The sequence below is a fragment of the Medicago sativa genome, chromosome 4 (assembly GCF_051527215.1).
Source record: "Medicago sativa cultivar Bolivia chromosome 4, Bolivia_mono, whole genome shotgun sequence".
Taxonomy (NCBI): domain Eukaryota; kingdom Viridiplantae; phylum Streptophyta; class Magnoliopsida; order Fabales; family Fabaceae; genus Medicago; species Medicago sativa.
Window position 1 is genome coordinate 76,457,616 of NC_140752.1, and position 24,438 is coordinate 76,482,053.

The 24,438-nt window shown below is 33.2% G+C and overlaps 2 protein-coding genes across 7 annotated transcripts; one reads left to right on the plus strand and one right to left on the minus strand.

Moving 5' to 3' along the window:
* Positions 1 to 577: 577 nt before the first annotated feature.
* Positions 578 to 16,346, minus strand: LOC146932026 (P-loop containing nucleoside triphosphate hydrolases superfamily protein). 5 transcript variants are annotated; one of them, XR_015006901.1, is made up of 26 exons: positions 16,110 to 16,346; positions 15,221 to 15,333; positions 14,969 to 15,095; positions 14,317 to 14,415; positions 14,172 to 14,240; positions 13,938 to 14,072; positions 13,796 to 13,864; positions 12,784 to 12,839; positions 12,536 to 12,695; positions 10,969 to 11,133; positions 9,456 to 9,540; positions 8,926 to 9,159; positions 8,709 to 8,803; positions 8,546 to 8,588; positions 7,162 to 7,313; positions 6,203 to 6,313; positions 5,541 to 5,609; positions 5,288 to 5,431; positions 4,789 to 4,863; positions 4,527 to 4,703; positions 4,321 to 4,406; positions 3,564 to 3,618; positions 2,366 to 2,491; positions 2,134 to 2,247; positions 1,102 to 1,237; positions 578 to 991 (listed from the first exon to the last, which is right to left on the minus strand). XR_015006901.1 is itself a non-coding variant. In XM_085703618.1 (26 exons), exons 2-26 carry the CDS (start codon positions 15,270 to 15,272, stop codon positions 926 to 928), a joined length of 2,673 nt encoding a protein of 890 aa, XP_085559744.1. In that variant the 5' UTR covers positions 15,273 to 15,333; positions 16,110 to 16,346; the 3' UTR covers positions 578 to 925. The 5 variants fall into 5 exon arrangements, 2 of the variants coding, with proteins under 2 accessions (XP_085559744.1, XP_085559743.1); XM_085703618.1 differs by having other exon boundaries at positions 1,102 to 1,218; positions 14,969 to 15,087; XM_085703617.1 differs by having other exon boundaries at positions 1,102 to 1,218.
* A 2,795-nt stretch (positions 16,347 to 19,141) lies between these two features.
* LOC146932027 (uncharacterized) lies at positions 19,142 to 24,400 on the plus strand. 2 transcript variants are annotated; one of them, XM_085703621.1, is made up of 8 exons: positions 19,142 to 19,374; positions 19,461 to 19,568; positions 19,671 to 19,818; positions 20,701 to 20,790; positions 22,360 to 22,414; positions 22,698 to 22,820; positions 23,521 to 23,577; positions 24,002 to 24,400. In XM_085703621.1, exons 1-8 carry the CDS (start codon positions 19,340 to 19,342, stop codon positions 24,124 to 24,126), a joined length of 741 nt encoding a protein of 246 aa, XP_085559747.1. In that variant the 5' UTR covers positions 19,142 to 19,339; the 3' UTR covers positions 24,127 to 24,400. The 2 variants fall into 2 exon arrangements, with proteins under 2 accessions (XP_085559747.1, XP_085559748.1); XM_085703622.1 differs by lacking the exon at positions 22,698 to 22,820.
* The last annotated feature ends 38 nt before the right edge of the window (positions 24,401 to 24,438 follow it).

Sequence of the window (24,438 nt, forward strand, 5' to 3'; positions counted from 1 at the left end):
CCCCGTAAGCTAAGCTCAATTGATAGGGGTAATGCATAATATATGTAAGACTGAGGTTGAATCCCGGACATAAAAAAAAAAAAAAAATTCTTTTCCTACTCTCCAAGCCTCTGATTTTTCAATTTTACCTTTATTCAGATTGTCTGTCGAAAGTTTACTAAAATTGTTAGCAGTTTAAAGCTGCTACTGTGACTATCATCTGACCCAAGATTTATGAATAGTTTTTTTTTTTTTTTTTGATAAATTCGAATAGTTGGTATATTGCGAAACTGAATTCATAAAAAATTTAACTGGTATAGCTAGAATTTGTAAAAAAAACAAAAAAAAAATCTTTCTAAATTACGTTTATCTCTATTTCTTAAACAGATATTATTCAACCTTAAAAACTTCAAGCAACTTGGAACTTATGATACTGCAATGAAGCAGTTGGACGAATATTGCAAACTTTCTTGCTTGGTCATGTCTTTTGTGTTATTTGAATATCAAAATATAGACACCTTATGCGACATCATGTGTATCTTTATCTCTTATTTCGTATTTTGCACAACTTGTACGAATATAAAAAAATACTCATAAATATCAAATAACGCCGTATTTGACATCAAAATATTAATGTCAAAGTAACATTTCTCTGTCTTTAGATGTTCATCAATAATTCATCTTTCATTATTTGAAAATTTGTATTGCGTAAAGTGGGCCATGGCCATTGGCCCCATCAAACCACATTTTTGTCATCAAATTATTTACACATGGCTTGGTCACCTTCAGTTTATCTTTGAAATCGACGAACCGGTTGAACCTAGACTCAATAAATTAGTGACTTTCGTTAGCTTGTATGGACTCGCCACTTGAAAACTCGAGCCCTGTATACGAAGGTATTTCACGAAGAATGCCAATGCATAATCCTGAAAAACTATGACGACCATCATTGACGCCTCCTTTGATAAAGTGAATAACCAACAATAGCTGACATTAGAAATGTCCACAGAACCTGGCCAAAATATCAAATAAACAAAATAAACATAAAAATCGTAATAAAAACGAGAGAAGCAGTGAATTCAAAGTCAGCAATTACTTGAGGGAATAGGGTTTTGCAAGTACCGTATTTATAGCAAGCCACCTTTCAAGCCTTCTAATCTTTGATTGCATCTCCTCAATAATGCCTTCAATCGGAGAGACTACCCTACTTGATGAGGATTCTGAAGAAGAGCTACATCCCTGTTCCAACAAGTTATTTCTGCCAAATGATAATGCCTAAAGAATGATAGTGAATGCTTCACAAATGCAAGGAAAACAAATGGTACATTCAGGAATGCAGTTGCTTTGAACCAATGTAGGAGTCCTTTGCAGTGTGTATTGTAGTTGTGCACATGATCAGGCATTAGCGAGTGAAGTTTAGGATCAATCGGGTCATATTATTAAGAGGCTGTAGCTGTAACAGCCCTTATGATGTTGAATTATCTTGGCTTCATTATTATATTTAAGGATATGATATGTTACAGCAAAATATGAAGCACCCGCTCAGCAACTTTTTGGCTTGCCATGTCAGCATCTAACAGTTTTTTTAACAGAGTTAATGGAGGTTCAACATGTGTTGTTTTCCAAAGAGTACTTTCTTTAGTACTAAAACATCATTCAGTCTCTTTTATCTTTACTCTCCTCCCTTATCTAAATCTATACTTTCACAGGGTATAGTGATGAGTGATACCATCCTCCATTACTGTTCCTTCCCATCACTATTCTACACAGGGATGAACCTATAAATTCCATGTTCTGAGGGTGAAAAAAGCGTGTAGATATCTCATGATATCATGATTAGATCTTCCAATAGTTTAGGAATACTTTTCATATTTGTTTATATTTCATTATTTGATTTCTAATTTAATTATAATTACCGAGTCTAGTATTAGTATAAATAAGGGTTAGTATTTTGTCTGTTGTGTCACATTGTACTACATCAACAAACAAAAAAAGAGAGAGAGAATATTATTCAAGATCTTGTTGCCTCCTTTTTTTTGGTGATTATCTCTTTGCCTCCTTTTGTAAACACAGTTAAGTACTTATATAAATGGATAATATTTGATGAAGGCCTACATAAATAGACTAAATTTTTTCCAACGAGTAATGGGGTACCTGAGATTGAATAAAATCCACAATCTCTAGCAGCCTTGTTGATTGCTGAAAATTAATCCCACCAGAACTTCTCTCTATTGTTGGTAGTCTTTCCAAAACTATTTCAAGGTAACTCTACCAAAAACAGACAGGAATACTAATAAGTTAATCGCCACCCGGACATCACAACAGACATGATTGATTCAGCACCAGAGAAAAGAAAGGGACTAAAATAAAGCAAAAATGCCAATACCTTAGTAGTATATGAACCATCCAATTTAAGCATTGAACCTGCTGCTGCCACAGCATCTTTAGAAACACCCTTTATCTGAATGTATGGACCAGGGACATCTTGTAGATGATCAACCTCAATTAGAATCTACACAAGCAAAATCAGGGGAAAACGAAGAAAACTTCAGTGGCAAGTCAGAAGCTGATTAACCATAAATAAGCCCAGAGGTGATCATGTCAAATAATCCTCTTCCAGCAGAATAATAACATGGTTTAATTATTTCAATATGCATATGCAAAAAATTGTAGTAGTATAATAATAAAAACAGACTAAGGTGGTACAACTACATAACTAGCCAGATAGTGATTCTTGTACTTGCTAATGAGCTACTATCAGCCAGATACAATCGGAATGCTTCTTGGAAATCTAAGAACTCGTGCAAAATTTTACATAAAATTCCATACATTCTCATTTCTATGAACTCGTGAAAGTCTAAAGTAATCAGTATTTCTCATGCACCAAAAAAGAAGGGAACGAGGGTCATTGTTCAGTGTAAGCTTTAGTGAAAACACATGTCTAAATGGTAATAAACATTCTGCCATTCTGAGTAATTAGTGGAAGAATATCCACTGTATCTTGAATCTCTTGATTGTTTTCCAATTTTTCTTCTCACTCCCTAAAACTCTCGTTTTTCAATTATATAGCATAGCTTTACATCAAACACCAGTTCTATTATAAAAGAATGATGTTCAAAAGGACTTGAAATGATTATCGTGAAATCTTCTGCTGCCTAATTGACATTATAGTTGCACCAAGCTCTAGCTTTCTGAGTCACATTAGAAGGAATATCAATGTGGTTAACAGTACAAGAGTTCATCATCATAAATCTGAACTATTCTAGTGAACATAACCCATTGTAAAACTGAGTTGCTAAAACCGAATCTAACATGGTTAGAAGGAATATCAATGTGGTTAACAGTTCAAGAATCCATCATCATAAATCTGAACTAGAGTTCTAGTGAACATAACCCATGATTAAATTTAGTTGTTAAATCGAATTTAATCATTGTGAATAAATTGTGATACTAGGATCAGCCAGTTTAGAAAAGGGGGTAACTAGGTGAAACAGGAACAAATTCATTTCAGACTGTAACTTATATCTGCTAATAACCGGAAACATGTATTTTCCGTTAAATGTAAATCATAAGAATCATGTGACCTTTCCATCCTGATAGATGAATGCAGACGCTTCAATGTAAGCAACTGCTTGATACCTGATAGAAAAGTGCTACCAATCAATAATATGTAAATACAACTGTTGGAAAAATTGGAAAAGATACATAAAGAAAGAAATGTGCAACATGTGTCTATTCTTTTGTCAGATATAAAACATCCTTAGGTTTGGGAGTCTTGTGTTAGTACAAGTGAGGATTACTGCTTAATCTTTTGTATCTAGCAATTAACAAATTAACAATCATATTACACCATTCATAGCCCTAATAGTTACCGATGCTTCTAAGTTTTATCTTCATTTTTCACCCAAAGTTAATGGATTTTGATTTCCTGCAAGACAACAGTACCAAAGCATGGTGGGAAAAAAACAAACACCATCCCACATGGCAGGACAAGAACAATATATTGGATTAAGAGCTATCGCCGAGCCCTTACTGTTTTGTTGAATATTTTACTCCCACCTACTTAAGTTCAATAGAAATGTAGGGTATGTGAAATGCAAACTAGAGCATTGGACTCTGGTACACAGATTTTACCCTTCCAAATGTTTTAAATATATTATTACCTAATTTTTCCTTTAATCTAACTCTGGACAACATCAACAGGAACCATGATGTTACTCTACTACCATTGTTCTTGAAGAATTTGCAGCTCAAACTCCACAACTTAATCCATAAAACATTTATGATAATGATGATCTACAAATGGGGATGATTATCTTTTTGTATGGAAATGTGGCTTACCCAAGGTTCAGAAGACCAGCAACCGTAGTAATGCTAATATCAAAATCCACTTTAGGCTGAATGATGAAGTTTCCTTCTCTGATAGGCTGGATAGTACAAGATAACATGATATTTAATGAAAATAAAATTAAAACTGATACAGAAGATATACATGTGCGAAGATATAAGCAAATAAATGATGGGGAGAAGAGAATTTTTTTTCCAACCTCACGGATCAGTAATGCAAATCTGCCTTCACATATTCTGACCCGAATACAATCACTATCTGTTAATTGACCATTAGAAGGGATCCCAGGAAGCCTCATGTAAATGTCTATAAATTTCTGCACTGAACTGCAAAATTTTGCTGGATCAAGAATTGCTAGAATATCTTGATAAGCTACCTGTTATTTATTGCTATCTTCAGTAAAAATGTTGAATAAAACCTGGTGACATATTATGATTTACTGATAGAGACAAACCACTTACTTTTTTGTTACTCTTCAACACAAACAATGAACTCTCAGGAGAAAGCACAGGGTCAAAGTCATTTCGAATTTTAAGCTGCAATTCAATATTAAATGGTTATATATACCAACCAATTTTCTGAAAGCAACTATCTACTATCTAAAAATAAAAAAATATTGAAAGACGGTAGGGGCAGAACTTCTATTAAAGATCTATGTGGGAGCGGAGAGAAAAAGAAAGGACTATCAAAATTAACTAAAATCACCAAGTTCTGAATTATTGTTCCTGTGTCGGTAATCATGCATGAAAACTTTTGCCGTCAAAATATTTTTCACATTATTGTAATGAGTAATAGTTAGAGAGCATTATAAACTGAAACAAATGTGCAGTGCTTCTTGTTTACATATGGAAGTCATTAAATGGTTCAAACTAAAATCTGAAATAATCAAAACTATTGAAACTGTAACTTCCTGAGCAGCTTTATAATATGGAGGTTAAGAAAAGCACAATATCCACTAACATGTGCATGAACAAGATGCGGTTCAATAAGCTGCTGGAACATAGGAAACACTGTCATCATGATCTCATTTTGGGAAATAAAACATCCCACTCTACTCTTATCCCTTTGAACTCGTGAAATCAAATGCGAGTGAACACCTCCTACCTGTTTCAAATAAGAAAACAAGTTATTACATAGGCTTTCTTTGCTACAGATAAAAATAAATAAATGGAATAGAATAAGGCTTCAAAGATGGATGTAAACTCATTCTTACAACAGCAATCCACAAGTCAAGGGACATTCGGATATCAGGATGCAAAGCATAGACGCCTTCAAATATAATCTGGTCAAAATTAGGAATGAACACTCAAGAACTAGAATGAACAAATAGGAAAAAGAACTAACTAGCATAACATGACTAGCAACTACATCAGGAAGTATACATACAGACAAACTAAGATGCATCAGATACAAAATTTTGTTATTATGCACATCTGTACTTCATTTTCTGATGCCCTTGAGTGTGACAAAACAGGAAACGGGTAAAACGTGGGTCAGGACTATGGACAACTTTTGGATATGAAGTGTAAATGGTGTAGCGTTCATTTGTGGAACAAATTGATCAGTTAATTCCGTTCCTAAACTGATCGTTTATACCCTTCTGCCGTGTGATCTGGGATTTCAACAATTACACTATACTGCAGTTAATATCTTCAGTGTCACTGAATCCCAACAGCAGACCAATAGTGATTATGATTCTAAGGCACCGTTTTAGCAAAATGGCATAGCCTGAATCCTAAGGAAGTAGGAAGGGTTAAGCTCTAACACCACTTGTCAACTTTTGTGCAGCTATTGCCATGGTAATTTTAAAGAAATGCACAGGTCAAACATGGTCTACAGCTTTCAAGTTTCAGGGGAACAAATTTAATGACTCACCACTCCACAATCTTCAGAAACTTCAAGTTCCTTGAAGCCACTCCGAGCACCACTTTCCAAGTCAAATATAGGTACTTTTGTTCTTCTGCCATTTCTTATGTCATCAATATTCTGCAAGGGATTCAAGAATAAGAATGTCGAATAATCCACAAGTACAATGGCCAAAAAGTTCCCAGAAACATTGACTAACCAAGCATTTAAGTCAATGAAATTTAACATTGTGTTTTCAGGTGAATAGAGTTATTACCATCATCTTAATTGAGACAAAAATGGTGAAAACAAATAATTAAAGAAGTTTGCAACGCAAAACAATTGCTATTTAAACTGTGTTGAAGATACAATTGGGAACCATGTCGTTACCGATAAACTCTACAGCCAAAACTAATTAAAGGGTCCAATAATAGATGGGTTAACGGCACTAAATCAGCATGATCATTATTAAAAAACCTGCACTAGAAAAGTTTTACAACAAGAAATAATTGTGAAAGGTTCAGGCTAGATTCTATGGGATTGAGTTGAACCTGAATTGAATCCCAAATTATACAATGGTACCATCGCTTATTGGGCCAAGATATTTTTTATTTCACCCACATTTATCAACACTTCAGATGTTCAATCCTAGACGCAAGGGGGTGTTGAGATCCTTGATATTCCACCCCATAGATCCACCCTTCAGATTCCAATCCTGAGTGTGATCGGGTGTTGAGATCCTAGTATCAACCAGAGATATGGCATATGTAGTGCTTGTAAGACTAGTCCTCACGCTATAAGCCAGTTTTTTGGGGTTAAGTTAAGCCTAATACCCAAATTCTAAGCAAAATAAATCCATTTATACACAGAAATTTCAAGTACTCGTGAAGTTAGGTTGCTATCAAGGGAAGTGCAAGTGACATCAATTTATTATAAAAAATAAGTTGAGTAACCCAAAAAATTGCATTATAACTATTCAATTACCGTACCTTTGATAGCAAAGATAAATCAAGTGAGTTGAAATCATCATATTTAAAATCCTTTATTTGTTTGTAATAACTTTCTAGGGAAATTATTTCACAACCAATGATATTTGCCATTTTATGAGCCAAACTTGTCTTCCCACACCCACTTGGACCACCTGAAATGCATAACTTTCCAAGGATCAGTCATTTCTCATAACTAAAGCTATTATATGCATGCTTTCAATGGAAAAAATTGGTTAAAAAAATTCAACCCACTCTTATACAATGAATTTGATTCATTATTCTTTAGTGTAGGATAACCTCAATATGTATTTTCCTTCTAATAATCATGCTCATTCTCGTTTAGTAACACATGTATTCTGGTCTACCATGTCAAAGTAAATTCATATTTTCTCCTCTTTAATTACTTGTTCAATCAAAGAAGTTTTTATTTCAATCAAATCCATGCCATGAATGATAAAATGAGCATCTCCTTGATTGTATTTCAAACTTTTTTAAAGATTGAACTTACACAAGCATGTATGAGCACCAAAATCAAACAAAAAACATCTCAAGCTATAATGTTCTGAACAACAATTATGTTAGCAGAAAGGCAAGAAGTGAGTAAAGCCAGCTCATGAGCATCTTGCAACTGGGCTCGTTAACAGCTAAATGAGCAAACAAATATATAATTGCTCGTTTATAAATTAGCTGAGGGTGAGCTTTGACATGTTCCACTTGTTAGCTTGTGAGCAGGCATAACATATAAATATATACACTGTTGTTTTTTTAAAGAAAATATATACACATTGTTAAATAACAATAAGAAAAATACTTTCATAGTTTCATATAATATATATTAGCATTTGCATACTTGATTACTTTTTAATTGAATAAATCAAAGAAAAAATATTACTAAATTACAAATGTAAGCTTGACACATTCTGCATAAAATATTACATTACGCCCGGTGAACCAAGCCTGAGCTCAACTAAACTCACATCCAGTCCTATCAGCAAACATCGGAAGAACTGACTTGGTATCTTTAATAAAATATACTGCCTGTTGTTCTTTAATTACTTATCAATTTTTATAACTCATGTTATGACCTATTTATAAGGCTTCTACCTTAAATGACATTCCACTCTTTCTGAAATACCTCCTTTCATTCGTATAGATATATTATTTCATTTGTTGTTAGATTTATCTTCTTAGCCAACCCTTCTTAGTGGGATAAGGCTTGGTTGTTGTTGTTGTTAGATTTGTCTTCTTGTACACATTTAGCTACTTTTGTACACATGGTTCCATGTGGTAGAGCAAGACAGCAATGTGCAGGCAGTCTGCATGGTAAAAATGGAGAAGCACACAAAAAGGAAGAGCAGGTATGAGGAAAGATTCATATTATTACCAATTCCAACAATGACTGGAACACCTTTATTCTCCAACAAAGCCTGGAACAAAGATAAATAAGCAGATAGGTTTCAATCAAACAAATAAATATGAATTACTTATGGAATTGCAATCTTCAAAAAATGAGGTCGAAAAGAAATTTCCAAGCTTCTCCTTCTTACTTGTATTGCTTGAACTGCCAAAAGCAATCCCCTGTCCAGGTCATATGAATCAGGCATTGGAGCAAGCCTAATAGTGTCCCTGAAAGATGAGGGATCTGTGGTTGCTTCATGAGAGAAGTCTCGATACAGAGGAAATTTTATACAAACATACAGGAAAATATTACCAAAAATATCAGAAAAGGTTTAGGATATGTCCTCCAATTCAAGGAAAAAATACCTAAGACTGTGTTGTCAATATGGGAGGAATCTGGAGACGTGAAATGCCATGTAGCCACAAAAGGTTCTATTTTTGATTTTGTTGGGGATCGGGTCCATGGCTGAGATAAATCCTCAAGCCCAGTAACAAGGTTAGAGGTGACACGTATTGGCTTTGGTGCAATGACTGCTGTTTCTTGACTGCCAGCCACAGCTCTATTAGGCACAAGTGGTGGTGTACTAAGACGGGGTACACCTGCAAACAAAAGTTAGTAGAAGTAACAACTGCACTGTTCACTGACAAATACAAGTCAGGGCAACAAATTGAAATTGTTCTTGTTATTATACTCATGATTCAATTAAACATTGGATAGACAATTTAAGTAACTGGGAAACTAATTGAAAAAACTTTAGCCACAAAGCAATATTATCCTATTGCAGCAGTCATCACTGATCACCACATATAAGAAAAAAGAGTACCAAACGACAAGAAATATAACTAAAATAACTGAATATGAAAAGACTGAGAGGAGTATGCATCCAAATCCATACCTTTTCTCTCAAGAATCATTTCAAGATATGATTTAGTAATCCAAGGTCCATCAATACCCATCCTCAATGCTTCTTTTCCAACAGTCTGAAGATTTTTTTTACGGTTCCTCACATAAGTAAACCACAAGCCAAAAATATTATTTATTAAAAAAATTAAAGAAAATAAAATATTCACGCTTATGAAGCTTTTCATAAAATAATTTATTAAGGAAAAAGAATAGTCTGCAGAAAATATTTTCTTTCAATCTTTTGGATAAGTGACCAGGGTTAGCAGCAAGCATAAAACATGGAAAACCTCTAGTCAAAAATGCTATTCAACGAAGAACTAAAGAAAATATTACATTCATGTTCTGTAAGGACCAAGGAAAACTTTTTATAAAAGAATTTGTTGAGGATATAAAAGTGAGGGGAAAAAACTCCCAAAAACTAGGAATAAACAACTAAACCGGAAAACAGAAAATAAAACTCGAATGAGAAAAAAAAATAGTGTTGGTCCTCACTCATGATTATCAGATTAAAGATGTAATTTATGCTGTTACAAACTCTGGCAACATTAATATTAAATTGAAAGTCGCTAGTTGAAACTTAAACAAATTTGAAACAGCCAAGGACTATGAACATTGATAATGAATGCACTAGGAAGTATAAATCTATGCAATCAACTAAGAATTGACTTTTAGAGATATGTGCAAAATGTCATAATAATTAAAAACTATCACGGTGATATGTGCAAAAAGAAAGAAGGTAACAAACAAATAGTTTATCCTAAAATAGTGTTATTTACAACCAAATTTTAACACACTACTGTAAAAAAATTGATAGGGTGTAAGAGATGATGGAGAGATCAATATTTCTGGAGTTGGAATGTTCATCAACTTGACAGAAATTTCTTGGCCATTAAATAGGCACATCAACATTGAAACCTCCAAAACCATATTTGGACGCTTCAAATAGCCGAAAAGTATTTTAGACCAAAATCTTTGAAATTGAAACTAACGTTGGTTGTATAGAGCCAAGGAGAATTCATCACATCCATGGAGGATTTCCAAATTTTGGGAAACTCAATAACAAAATAGTGAAGGGATTGCTTACAAAGGATGAGTCCATTCTAATAATATGTCCAAATTATAAAGGAAGGAGAATAGGAGTGATAGAGACTCGAAATAAAAGGTATTAAATAGATATGGAGTATTAAGATGTGACACAAAATACAAAGCATTTAAACTGATTTATACTAATACTAGACTCTTAAGCAAATAAGGAAACAACAGGAAATATGATAAAATATGGAAACCACTCCAACGAGGCTGTCTAATGTTGTCTAAAATAATCTAGGATACTATGAAAGATATTTTATGATATTTTTTTAAATATTTTAACAAATATTGTATCATTGTTAACACTATCTACATAAAATCAACATGGCGAGGCACCAAAAAGTGAAAAATATGTGTAGTCAGAAAGACTTTATTGAAAAGGAACATAATTTAGAGTCATAAGAAAAAGTCCATACCTTCCTATCAGTTCCTCTCATGACCATGAATGTCTCACCAAGAACATCAATGGTTTCAAACGACATTGAGACCTTGCCATAATTGACAGTTGTGGACACACGTTTATAACTAACCACAACAATGTACCCAAGAGCCAGCAACCCACCCAATGTCATTCGTCCAACCTGTTCCAACACTACAATAATGAATGGCAAACAAAATTTGGTAAAGAGAAGAATGGGCTCATTTTTTTCTCAATGGACAACAGGACAAGTTCAACGGTAGGAAATTTTTTAAATGGCTAACCAAGGAATATTAGAAGTCTACAAAGTGTTGAACACAGAGGAACTAAGACAATACAGCATATTTTAGTAAAGCTTAACAACAAAAAACACCATTTGAATAAAGACTCCAGAAAACCATTTAATTCTGAACTTCCAACTCCTGAATTCATGTATAACATCCAGACAAAAACATAACCTCGCATACTTCAATAGTATACAATGATCTTTCTCTTGTTCCCATCGTACAAACTGCGGTCGCTTTCATAATACAAATTAATATTATATCGACAATGATCAGTTCTATTCCCTATTTAGTAATACCAGTAAATAGTAATAATACCTTATTATATTAGGCTGTAATTATTATGTTATTAGGCAAGAACAGTCAGTTATTATGTTTTATGCAGCAGTTAGCAGTTATGTAATTAGACCAGCAGTAATCTATGAGACAGATTTTAAATGAATAGGAAACTGAAGGAAGAAAATAGTGGGCATTTCATTTGGGACAGGATATTAGTTGGGACTTAGGAGAGACAAAGCTCTCGAATTCTTGGAGGGAGAGACCCAAGACTCTCGAATTCCTTGGGAAACCCATTGTGTAATTCTATTCTATAATCAATACAAGTTATTTTTAGTATATTTCTATGTTTGGTACCGGTTTCTATCAGCTCTCTTCCAAGCCCAAAAATGAATATAGGAATATTATTATAAGGTTTTCCATTGTCAAAAGAAATTCCAAGTCCATATTTTGCTATATTCTCAGGTTTAACCTGATTGTTGGCTTGGGACCTTGGAGTGTGCTACTCCTCAAGGTCACAAGTTCGATTCTCCCCGGTGTCAATTTGGGTGGGCTAGTTTAGCTTCTTCAATAAAGAAAAGAAAACAATAAATAACTTAGCCATTACTCTGTTAACTTCCATGTTCCATCTCCCTAGCCTTATTGCTACAGATAACATCTACGTTTTGGATGTCGCTCATGAGCAGAGGGAAGATGATTGGCAATCAACTGCTAAACTTTTGTGTGGCGTATTAAGATTGGGGGCACATTTACAACTTCCGCAGACCCCAATATTAATTTAAGCATGGAGGGGGGAAAAACATACATGCCACGTTCTTGTTTAATAAATAGTTTTGTTGCAGTCAGCAGGTTAAAACTTGAAGAAAGGTACAGTCTTTTGGTTATATATATCCTTCAACTAAATGCTGAACATATGAGGTAAACCCCACTCATGTTGTTTAATATAGTTCTGTTATCAGAAAAAGAAAATGATTAAGATGAAAAATAAATTGAAAATACTCATACCTCAAACTCAGCTTTTGGCCTGATAATGAAATTTTTGTCAACAATTCTTTGGTCACCAAGGGATAAATAATACCTAATTCCAGACTGCCGCACTTTGATCCAATCATTTACCCCTGCTTCTTCACTAGCCGAAGGTGGTCTAAGGTACATTTCGATAAAACTGAAAGCAAGACAGGTTTTTTAGTGAATATATTTGAAAATTTCTAGTGTTTACCAAACTCATTTTCTTCCTAAAATGAAATACTAACTTATCTGTTTGAGCTTGATTTCCTTGAAAGGAAGAACCTGGATGTCCATCTGAAGACTGTCACAATTTAAAATATAGTAAAAAGCTTGAATTTCCCCCCGCAAAAGTCCAAAAAGCAAATAAATAAATAAATAAATGATCAGACAATAAAGTTATTAAAAAAAACTATACTACATTGAGTCAGAAGAATAATAGAAGAAAAGACCTGATAGGAAAACTAATATTCTACACTGTTTTTCTCAAAACACAAAGGTAATGGCAAAGAATAAATAGTAAAAGGGTATCCAGAACATAAATAATTCACGCTCACTTTATATTAACCACTACCAGAGAAAAGAACTCTGAGTTAGGACTTCATTCCCCACCAATCTCTTATTCTAATAATCCATATTCCCCACCAATCTCTTATTCTAATAATCCATATTCAAATGTCCTCTAGCTTAATTTGGTCCAGCTATATTGATAAAGTAAAGCAAAAAAAATGCCAAGCAAATTCATAAGGCTCCATTCCCACTACTCTAAAATAAATTTGATGCAAGGTTAAGAGGCAAAAAACACATGATTTGCGTGGAACAGATTAATATGATTAGTTCATAAATAATTACCACTGTTCTCTTTGCCATCCATATATGGTAGGTTTTATTGCTTTGGTGTGTTTAAAGAAGTGATGCATTGAGTCAGAAAATTGTTTTCTTATTATTAGTAGTTTGGTTCTGTAAAGTAAGGCAATCAAACCCAAGGTTTCAAGCCTGAAGAATCTTTAGGGATGAAACCTGGTATACCAGATGGGGTTCCTAGTTAAGGAAGAAGACTAACTTCAAAAGCGAAAATCATGAAGCTAAAAGACTTCCGATAGACAAGGAAAGGATAAAATAAAAAATAAAAAAGGCACTGGGCACTGTAGAGAAAACCTAGCAAGCATAAACGTAACAAATCAAAAACAATTAATCAGAAAAATAAATTCACATACAAAAAGACAGACATCAGTACTAAATTATAGATGATGGAAACACCTTGCTTCTGCATTTAACCTTGTAGATTGCCTCTCTAAATGATGACACAAAGCTGTTGTTAATTCTGATCTGCCAAAAGAAGGCAGAGGAAATAAAAATGTTAGCTGTGAAATTTGGACATGAGAATAAGACAGGGACCAACCTGTGCATGATGAAGATCTGGCTCAATGTGCTTCCTAAATAATGGAAAAATGCTATCGATAAGGTAATCCAGTGAACAAGAATCTCCGATGTCATAGCGAACTTTAGAAAGTAGGCTAAAATGAACGCCACCAACCTGGTTTATAAAAAAATATATGTTATGTATTATCTTTGAAACATATGAGTAACTAGTAGCTTAGCGAAAGCCATAAAATACAGTACTACAAAAAAATACCACTGCAACGCGAATATCCAGTAAAGACCGCAGTTTTGCATGCAATGCATATGTACCATCAACTATTACCTGAAACAAATGGTGTTAAAAGAATTTAAAAAAACAAACGCAGAACTCCTTCGAAAGTATAATTAGCTCAACTTACCACCCCAGATGAAGCACTCATAATTTTTTTATATCCAATACGTCTCTTTTGCTGATAATCAAACTCTGGAATTAAAGTATCATCGCCTTTTGTCAAATCCTAATCGCAGCATAGAAGACAGTTAAAATAAATGAAAAACAATTCAGCAAGTAAGACATAAGACTCGTTTGCATTTCTCGCTAAAACCATACACTAGTCCGCCTATAAGTACATAATAAGTTAACACATAATCTAATCAGTTTCAGTCCAAGAGAAAACAGCCAAAAATCAATTCACCAGGAGTCTACATGATAAATCAGCTGCTACTAATCCCTTCTAATCTTACATATCATTTTCTCTTGGGATTTTGTTAGAGCTTGTAAAAATCATATCACAGGATCCAAGAAGACGGCCAACGAGTAATTAACAATCCCGTTACGCATAAAAAAGTTATTATCATGGCTTTTTGGGACAAATCATATAATCCTACGATTTCATTGACATTTGCCAATATAACTTATAAAACTCGAGAAGGCCAAAAATTAAAGGTATAAATTTAAAGGGTTAGTCATTATCAGCCTTGGAAACTGATGAACGCACAAACCGTGGTAATTAAGAAGAGGTCTGACTAGCATTGTAGACATAGTAAAACAAAATATAAGCAATTGCAAACCTCAAGATTCTTGATCAAGGTACCAAAATCTATAGAATCCAGAACGTTCCCTTCATCAACTCCATCACAATAATTCTCCATTGATATAACAGTACAACCAAAAACAGATGCCACCTTTTCTGTTAAGCTTCAAGAGCCACGAAACAGAGAAAAATTTAAGAGAAAAACCAAGGCAACAACACACACCTTTCTTCAACAAACCACATCCAAACCAAAATAATAAATACATAGACACCAATATCAATACCTTACCTTGTTTTACCAGAACCGCTCGGACCACCAATGCCAACTGTAACAAGGCCATCCTTTTTCTCTCGGAGTTCTTGGATAGATTTCACCAATAAATAATATCCATGATCAAAAGACTGCACAATTTAATTCACAATTTAGCTATAACTATCTCAAATTCCATGGACCATGCCAATTAAGCACGCAAAAGTTCAATATACGTGAATAGCAATCCCCACTCTATCTACAAAATATATATTTCACCAAAATAATTAGCAATACTACTTTATAGCCATTTTATTCATATTTTTAGCTATAATTAGCAACACTTGAGGTGCTTGCTCAGTGGTAAGAGCCTAGCACTGTAACACTTAAGTGCGCCAAAATTCAATTTACATGAACATCAATACCACTCTATCTACAAAATATAAATTTCGCCAAAATAATTAACATCACTCTCTCATTCACACTCGCAAACAATACAAAATTACAACTTAACTGTGAACACTACAGCACCGACGTTTCTGATGGAAAGCATGTCCAGTCTCCGACACGGACACATGTGATATCGTTCAATTATTTCATTTTTTTCCTTCAAATTTTACAGGTGTCACGTGTAGGTGTGTGTGTTTATTTTTCATAGGTTGTGAACTGAACTACAAAAATGAAATCAAACATACTACTTAGCTATCAGATGCGCTCATAAACAAGTAAAATTATGAAGCATTTAACGACACAACCTATAAAAATTAAATTCGAGCCCTAAAATTGAAGAAATGAAGGAAAAAACACGCATAAAATTCAAAATTCATCTGAATTGCAAGCAAAATGCATCGCATAATCGAGAAATGAGAATGATCGAATACGAAAACGGAAGAAAAAGTTGATGCATGTTTTATATATATATATGTACCACATGAAGAGGAAGAGATTGAAGAATCGATGAAGAAGAAGTTGAAGGTTGTTGTTGAAAGTAATCGCGTCCACCTTCATGGAAAACACGCTGAACAACTTCATCATCCATTTTCTCCGATCAACACTACCACTTCTGATTCCTTTGTGGTGTGATGGGATGGTGAGAGAGGAATCTTGTGTGGAGTGTGATGTGAAATGGAAATTGAAAATACAATTTACTTTTTTTGTGGTTGGTAAGAGAATATATATAGTAATTATAATTATATATATTTGGAATTTCAGATTTTGGGTTGCAATTGAAAGAGAATGCGTGTCTGTTTTTCTCACCCAGTTTCCCCACCTTCTTCTTCACGTCTTTTGCTCATTCAAGTTTTCTTTTTTTTATTTTTTTTAAACTAATTTTTTCTTTTTTTTTGAAAAACTAATTTTTTTGTCGTATTGTCGTGCAACCATTGAATTCAACTCGTTAATGAACCCAAATAATAAATTTAGAGAAATTGAGTTCGATTTTTAGTATGAGCAATTCTTCGTCGAAATTAGTGTATTGTTAGTGTAACTAAGTTAGAAGTATATTATTATTGGTTTAACAGAGGTTAAGTTCAAAAAAAAAAATGAAAAAAAACTAAAGAGTTCTACATTTGAACTCAATTTTAAAAATGTGGTAGTGTTAATTTGAATAAGAGTTTTGCAATTTTATACAGCTTGAAGTATAAGTTTTATAGTTATGTGCATGGTATGTTTGATTCACTCAAACAAAAATATTTATGTTTTCTGTCCAATATGTACCTTTTTTTTAGTTTTAAAGTCTTTCAATTATCTAGGAATGACAATGGGTACTCTTTGGACGGTGACAATGGGTACTCTTTGGACATAGTGCTCTTTGAACATTATCATACCCGCGTTTATAAAAAATCTTTGTATCCGAGCTCATGCTCTCATGAGTAACAAGTTTGGTGTTCGTCCCCATATCTTATGGGCATCTAAGAGCCCGTAGTCGCGCTCATTACCCCCACACTTTAACAACAAAAAAAACAATAAATAACAAAAATATCAGAACTTAATTAAAATATGATCGAAAATATCTTAAATCAACTTATAATTTATTGCACATCGTAGTATTCAGCCAAATAAAAAGGATCTAAAATATAAATTATGTAGCCAAATAAAAAGCATCTAAAATATATAAAAAAAAAAAAAAACAAGTGCATATTACAATAAATATCAAAGATTAAGGATTAATTAACTAATTTTAGTATTACATAAAATTATAATTATAATATGCGGCATGGGGCAGACTGGGCACTAGAGTGTCCGTACCCACGCTCATGCCCGTTCAAATCTACGGGTAATCACTTAAGCTTGAGTTCAGACCCAATAATAGAAGTATTTTACTCGCCCATCGTAAATATTTTTTGCAGATACCCATTAAATTTAGATTTAATTGTCATCCCTACAATTATCGTTGTGTCACATTCTTATGTTACATGAAAAGTTAAAATAACAATCTTCCAATTGAATGAAATTACTTCAAATTTTAAAAGAAAGTACATTTGCAAACTAATCTTTTATGATTTCAACGATGAATGGATTAGAACTAAAATAAATTAAACTTTACAACACATTATAAGAAATTTTACGGCATACAAATATATCAATTAAATTCTTGTTAAAAAAATATCAATTAAATTAGGGTCATGTTAACCAGTGCCCCGGGGGCACTCGTTAAGGAAACTAAAAAAATGAAGTTTAAAAATGAAAGTAATACTCCCTCCGTCCCATAATACATGTCACAGTTGACTCTATTACGCATGTCAATGCATAATTTTAAGTTTAAATATCTTGAATAATGTGTTAGAAAAAATTATGAAAATTTGATATTTTGAAAATACTCATCGAGACGAATCTAACGACATCTTATATGATATTATTTATCTTTGTATATTAGTAGAAAAATATGGTCAAAGTAAGTTAGGTCAAAATTGCAAATTTTCAAATAGGTCATCTATTGCGGGACGGAGGGAGTACTTTTTATGCTTTTGAAAAATTGACAACACAAGTACATTTGACTCCTTAACCAGTGCCCCAGTGCCCCGGGGCACTGGTGGGGCACTGGTTAACATTACCCATTAAATTATACGAAGGCTTTTTAAAGTGTTACGGTGTTACATGAAGTATTTTAAAAAAACCAACATCAATATAATATTTCTTTTATTCAAAAAAAAAAACATCAATATAATATTTCTATAAAATATTTATTCAAAAAAAAAAGAAGATTTCTATAAAATATTTATTTGTGTAAAATATGCTTTTCGTCCCTGTAATTATAGGCCATTTGAATTTTCGTCCCTGAGCTTACTAATCCTCCTATTTCGTCCCTGTAAAAGTTAATCACTTGAAATTTCGTCCCTCGCCCCTTTTAATCACTGCCACGTCAGCAAATTACCAAAATGGCATGGGAAATGACGAAAATACCCTTGGCTTATTTTTTTTTTGTTTTTTTTCCTTCAAAATTTTTTTCCCAGCTTTTTCCCGAATTTTTTTTTACGATTTTTTCTCCGAAAAATTTCAGTTTTTTCAGTTTTAATTTTAACATTTTTTTTCCGAAATTTTTTATGTTTTTTAATTATTTTTTCAGATATTTTAATTTAAAAAAATAATTTTCACAAAATTTTTTTTCCCAGTTTTTTTACGATTTTTTCTCCGAAAAATTTCAGTTTTTTCAGTTTTAATTTTAACATTTTTTTTCCGAAATTTTTTATGATTTTTAATTATTTTTTCAGATTTTTTTAATTTAAAAAAAGAATTTTCAAAATTTTGAAATTTTTTTTAAGGAAAAAAAAATAAGTCAGGGGTATTTTCGCCATTTCCCATGCCATTTTGGTAATTTGCTGACGTGGCAGTGATTAAAAGGGGCGATGGACGAAATTTCAAGTGATTAACTTTTACAGGGACGAAATGGGAGGATTAGTAAGCTCAGGGACGAAAATTCAAATGGCCTATAATTACAGGGACGAAAAGCATATTTTACCCTATTTATTTTTACAAAGATTAAAGTAAGCAAAAAGGAAAAGCAATGTAGCAAATCCTTCATAGGCTCCTTCTCCCCTCAGTATGGAAGAGGAATTGATCATTCAATTCTGATGTTGTTTTCTTCAGTGAGCTACACCGTCAGCATCATTGTTCTACGCCACTGCACTCTCCTTCCTCTACGTGTCTCTCTTCTTCTCAATGGACAACACCTCCTACACTCGCGCCACTCCAAGGTTTCTCAACTCTTCCTCAATTCTCACTAACTTTTTTTCTTTCTACCTTTTCATTGTAATTTTGCTTTTTAATATTTTGTGGGCAGTTCTGGCAATGGCAGAGGAAGGGCTTTTGATACAATAAATGATAGAGAAAGAACAAGAGGGCCGAGTGGCTCCGGAAAGGATAAAATTGATGCTCTTGGTAGGCTCCTGTGAGTGGGTGAACTCCATGCTATGACTGAAATAAACTGGTTTGTGCTTAATTCTTGCACTAAGCAATTCACTCAAATTATGCTTTTGTTTAATATCTTCAGGACGCGAATTTTACGTCATATGGCATCTGAGTTGAAATTGAATATCAGAAGTGATGGTTACGTGAATGTTAATGATTTACTAAACCTGAATTTGAACACATTTGCTATTATTCCTCTACAATCACACACTATCGATGACATTAGGGAGGTCAGTTGATCTAAAGTTAGTTAATACACTTTCTTTTTATTCGCACACATCCTCATCCCGTTTTATATGTTGTTCTTTTCTGTCTTAATTAGATTCTCGTGTCTCGCTATCCGAGAAAATAAATTTATATTGTTGATATTAGCCAGACTCCAATATGTTGTTTAGTTTCATTGTTATGATGAAACATTGCATTCAGTTCAATGAACTTTCGACATTGAACAATATTTTACTTGTTTTGCTCCCATACAAATTTCCTTTCTCATCCACCCCAATCATGGAGATAGAAGATCGGTTCTTTCTACTCGTCTTATTCTTGGATAAATACTCAGACTATGGATTAAAAGATTTACTTTTCCATCCTTTCCACAACTCATTACATTATAACGTAATAATTTAGTAAATTCACCATGAACATTTACATGTTTGTATGATTGGCTTAGTATTCATGTAAATTTTAACCTTGTTCTGCCTGTGCCAATACTTCTTTTGTATAATTATTATTCGTGTTTATATAGCCTCTTTTATCTGTGGATTCAGCATAAATGTTATTTTTATTTGCTAGGAACATGTTTATTTTTACTTGAATCAAGGGAAATGGTTACCAAGGGAATTTTTATTCCTTTTGTAAAACTGTAGTGTTGATTAGTAGCATCATAGAAGATATTTTCTTTCCTAAATTTTGTTGTACTCCTGTCTCTTAACAGGACCTATAGCTTGTGTATCAAAAATATGATAAATACGGTATACAGTTTTCTTCTTTGATATTTGTTTGATCTAGTCTAGTTATTAATATGAACACTTTTCTGTAATGTTCATTTCATTTTCATATGAATTTCCTGAAGAAAATAATTTTATTCTAAATTATCTAATGGTTATTCTCAGGCTGTTCGAAAAGATAATAAACAGCGTTTCAGCCTCATAGAAGAAAACGGGGAGCTACTAATACGTGCAAACCAAGGCCACACAACCATGGTAAAATATACCTTGTTCATCAAATGTCGACTCATTGAATTTGCCTATTAAGTTATGTATAATGGAAGTGATTGAAACTGTAATATGTAACACATTCAAACGGCAATGCACCTAATTCTTTGTTTAAATTTGCTTTAGTCGTTGTCATGTTCAGATGCCATCAATGGAAAACACTATAACACTTAAGATATGATATTGTTTGTACCGAAAATAACTTATATTTGTGTTAGGCATTCAATGGTTAAGAAAGTGTATGTAAAGTGGGGTAAGAGGGGAAATGAGAATGGCTAACAACTTAGTTGTATAGCTTACTTTATAAATAGCTTAGGAAACAGAGTCAATAGGCATTTAAGAAGTAAATCATTTTGTTAAGAGAGAAAAGGTGCCTCGAATACACCTTGTGATTGTTCCCGTTCCCTGAAGGGCTCAGTCCCTATTCTCGTATTATGTTGTTCTTTATTTCCCTCATGCAACAGTTGATACTATCAACTCATCAAGTGGTTAGCATGTTATAGTTGTTCCTTATCTTTATGCCGTTACACCGGTAAGGCTGACGGAGGTAGAAGACCAAACGAGTTTAAAAGAAAAGCCTAGGCTTGAAATCTGACAGACAAATGTTGATGATAAGTATCAATGGTTTTTTATGAATTGAGATAAGTTGTTGTATGGAGGGCGACTCAGCTGCTTATGGTTTTGTGACAATGATGAAATCGGTCAGCGGGCGACTGACAAAATACTGGAGATGGAGAGGGTACAAAGTGGGGATTATGTTCTGATGTCCGTCCAATATTTTTGCTGGTGTTGGAGATTCAAGGATGTTTAGAGGTCAGGGGAAATGATATATAAAAGAAACGCCTTCAAATTTTCTGGCTACAATTTAGTCTAAATCATATCAATATAAGATATAAGTGATACATTTGAAGCGGACAGATCATTGTTCTGCTTTGCTTTGCTATGAGAGAGGTGGTAGAAAAGTAGAAATTGAATTTGTGGACACACAGGAGAACCTTGTCAGGGCCACTCACCACTGGGCGAAAGGCCTATTGATGGATATCAATTGCTCTTTGCTTCAGATGTTCTGAGCTAACTCCAGTCATGACATTAAAATAATACTTACCACATTTTACTTTGTCCTTAAATAGGTCTTGTGCATGCATATAAAGAGCTTAAAAACATTATTTGAATTATTATAGATAAACTCTTTAAATATGTCTTGTGTCAACGCATCAGGTTTGATGAATGAAAAAATTGCATTCAAACTTGTGGAAGACATTATGTGGAGAATGAGTTATCAATCATGTCTTCTATGGATTGAGCTAAACCATATTTTACTATTGTCTGTATATTGCCCTTGGTGGAGGATATTTTTAAAAAATTAACTTGGTGAAGTGAATGGAAAACGTTTTGTTGTCTACCTTTTGCCCTTTATCAGATTTGTTGTTAACTCACTATTACTATATGTTTACAATGGCAAGTCTTATTGCATAAGTATCTGGTTAATGTTCTCGCTTATGTTGTATTGGGCATTTGGTTGTGAATTCATTCAATATTATTTGACTTGATTTGCAGGCTGTTGAAACTGAAAGCTTATTGAAACCAATCCTTTCAGTTGAAGAATTTCCAGGTGCATAATTATTGAATTTAATTTGTTGCCATAGAGTATAGACTTCATTCATGGTTAACATGATTCTTAGCAACATACTAACTACTAAGTTATATGCATATTTGTGACTACAAATTATCCTTTGAATAGTGGATATGTTGGCATTTATCAGGTTTATCACAACACACTTCTATAACTACTGAAGAGCTGTATACTGTCTTTACAGATCATATTCTGTTCTAAATAATTCAATATATATTGCTATTTGATTTGTTTCATATCTTGATTTTTAGACAATATGCAGTTTGTGTGCATGGAACATATAAAAGGAACTTGGACTCAATTCTAGCATCTGGTTTGAAACGCATGAAGAGATTGCATGTTCATTTCTCTCATGGTTTACCAACAGATGGAGAAGTAATAAGTGGTAATGTTATATATTATTGAAAGAATCCTATTTATCTATCAAAAAGTTTAAATCTGGATATATTTTGTCTCATTATGGTTAGTCAAGTTGGTTTCCTTGAATATTAAGGATAGCCGTCGGGTTCAAAATACAGAAGGATTAATGAAAAAGATGAAGTGTATTGTGAATCCGTGATTGATAATCTAGCTTTGAACCAAATGTGGAATCCCAATGAAAATTTTCCTGTTTCTGTTGCTTTCTACTTAAGGCCTGGATAGTAAAAATTGTGAACTTAATGCATAGGAAAGGTTCAAAAGATTCAAATAATAATAGTCAATCATCCATAATTTTAATGTGGGAGTAGCTACGTTATTAGTTAGTAACTCAGAACCAAATACATGTATACTTAATTGATGTAACAAGTGTCAATAACTCATCATTTCTCCAAAAGTGATTTGATCTATTTATAGATGATTGTTGCAATTTAGCAATTGGTGCCCCTTTATTCCTTCATAACTTATCCGTTGGTAGATGGAGACGTTTGAAATTTGCTAGCGAGAAATTTTGTGTAGTCTGAAATTGTTTAAGAATATTAAATTTCTTGCACGGGACACTAAGATGGTCTTATCTTATGAAGAACTAATATTTAGCTTATTGTTTAATAGTTTTCAGTTATTAGATGTAGCTGCCTAATTTTTTTCCATTTCCTTTTTGTTCCCAGGTATGAGACGAGATGTCAATGTTCTGATCTTTCTTGATGTTAGAAAAGCTTTGAAGGGTATGATAATATTCCCACCATATTCTAAACATGTTATGAATGTGAAACCATTTCATCTTTTAGTCCCCCCCCAATAAGATACTAGTGAGGAGTAAAACCACATTTTTTTGTTAAATCTAGAATTAAAACGAATAAAACTTTTATAAGAATCAAAATCAAGACTCTAAGGCAGCCTAAGTGTTTGAGCTGCGAGTTTGGGACATCTAAAGGAGGTTCAGAGTTTAATCTCGCTACTAACGTAACATGCTAACGATCAAAACCTAACCTATAAGACATTCAAATTAAGTTTTTGTCTATTTTATAAGAATCAAAAACATATTTAAACTACTTGCATAGAGAAACATATTTTAAACCAAAAATCTACTCCAAACAATACTATTGACTTGTGTATTGCTTCTTTCTATTATGTTTCATCCCATTTCAGAAGGTATGAAGCTATACATTTCTGACAACAAGGTGATCTTGACCGAAGGTTTTGACGGTGTTGTTCCATCCAAGTATTTCCAGAAGATAGAATCGTGGCCTGGAAGACAGCCTATTCCTTTTTAAAATCCATGTCATATTTTATTTTTACTTATGTAAGGATATTCCAAGGGAGGATTTCTAAATCATTGTGTATAGCTATCGCAATTTTTTCACAAACTTTAATTCAAGTTGTTATTAGATTAAACTCGCTTGACTTCCTACTTATTTAATGATCTAGATGAGCTTACTTTGGATCAGCACACAAATTTGTATTGATATATGTATGTACAAAAATCAGAACTATTGTTGTTGTTGTTGGCGACTAAATAACCTAGTGACTAGAATCTCATACCTTAAATATGGAGAACCCGATAATTGTGGGTTTGAACTCGTGTC

Coding starts and splice junctions, on each gene's coding strand:
- LOC146932026 (XM_085703617.1), bottom strand. CDS start 16,220: ATGGATGATGAAGTTGTTCAGCGTGTTTTCCATGAAGGTGGACGCGAT. Junction 13,865..13,937: donor CAGATCTTCATCATGCACAG/GTTGGTCCCTGT, acceptor TTCTTTTGGCAG/ATCAGAATTAACAACAGCTT. Junction 2,492..3,563: donor TCATCTATCAGGATGGAAAG/GTCACATGATTC, acceptor TTGCTTGTGTAG/ATTCTAATTGAGGTTGATCA.
- LOC146932027 (XM_085703621.1), top strand. CDS start 19,340: ATGGACAACACCTCCTACACTCGCGCCACTCCAAG. Junction 19,375..19,460: donor TACACTCGCGCCACTCCAAG/GTTTCTCAACTC, acceptor TTTTGTGGGCAG/TTCTGGCAATGGCAGAGGAA. Junction 22,821..23,520: donor AGATGGAGAAGTAATAAGTG/GTAATGTTATAT, acceptor TTTTGTTCCCAG/GTATGAGACGAGATGTCAAT.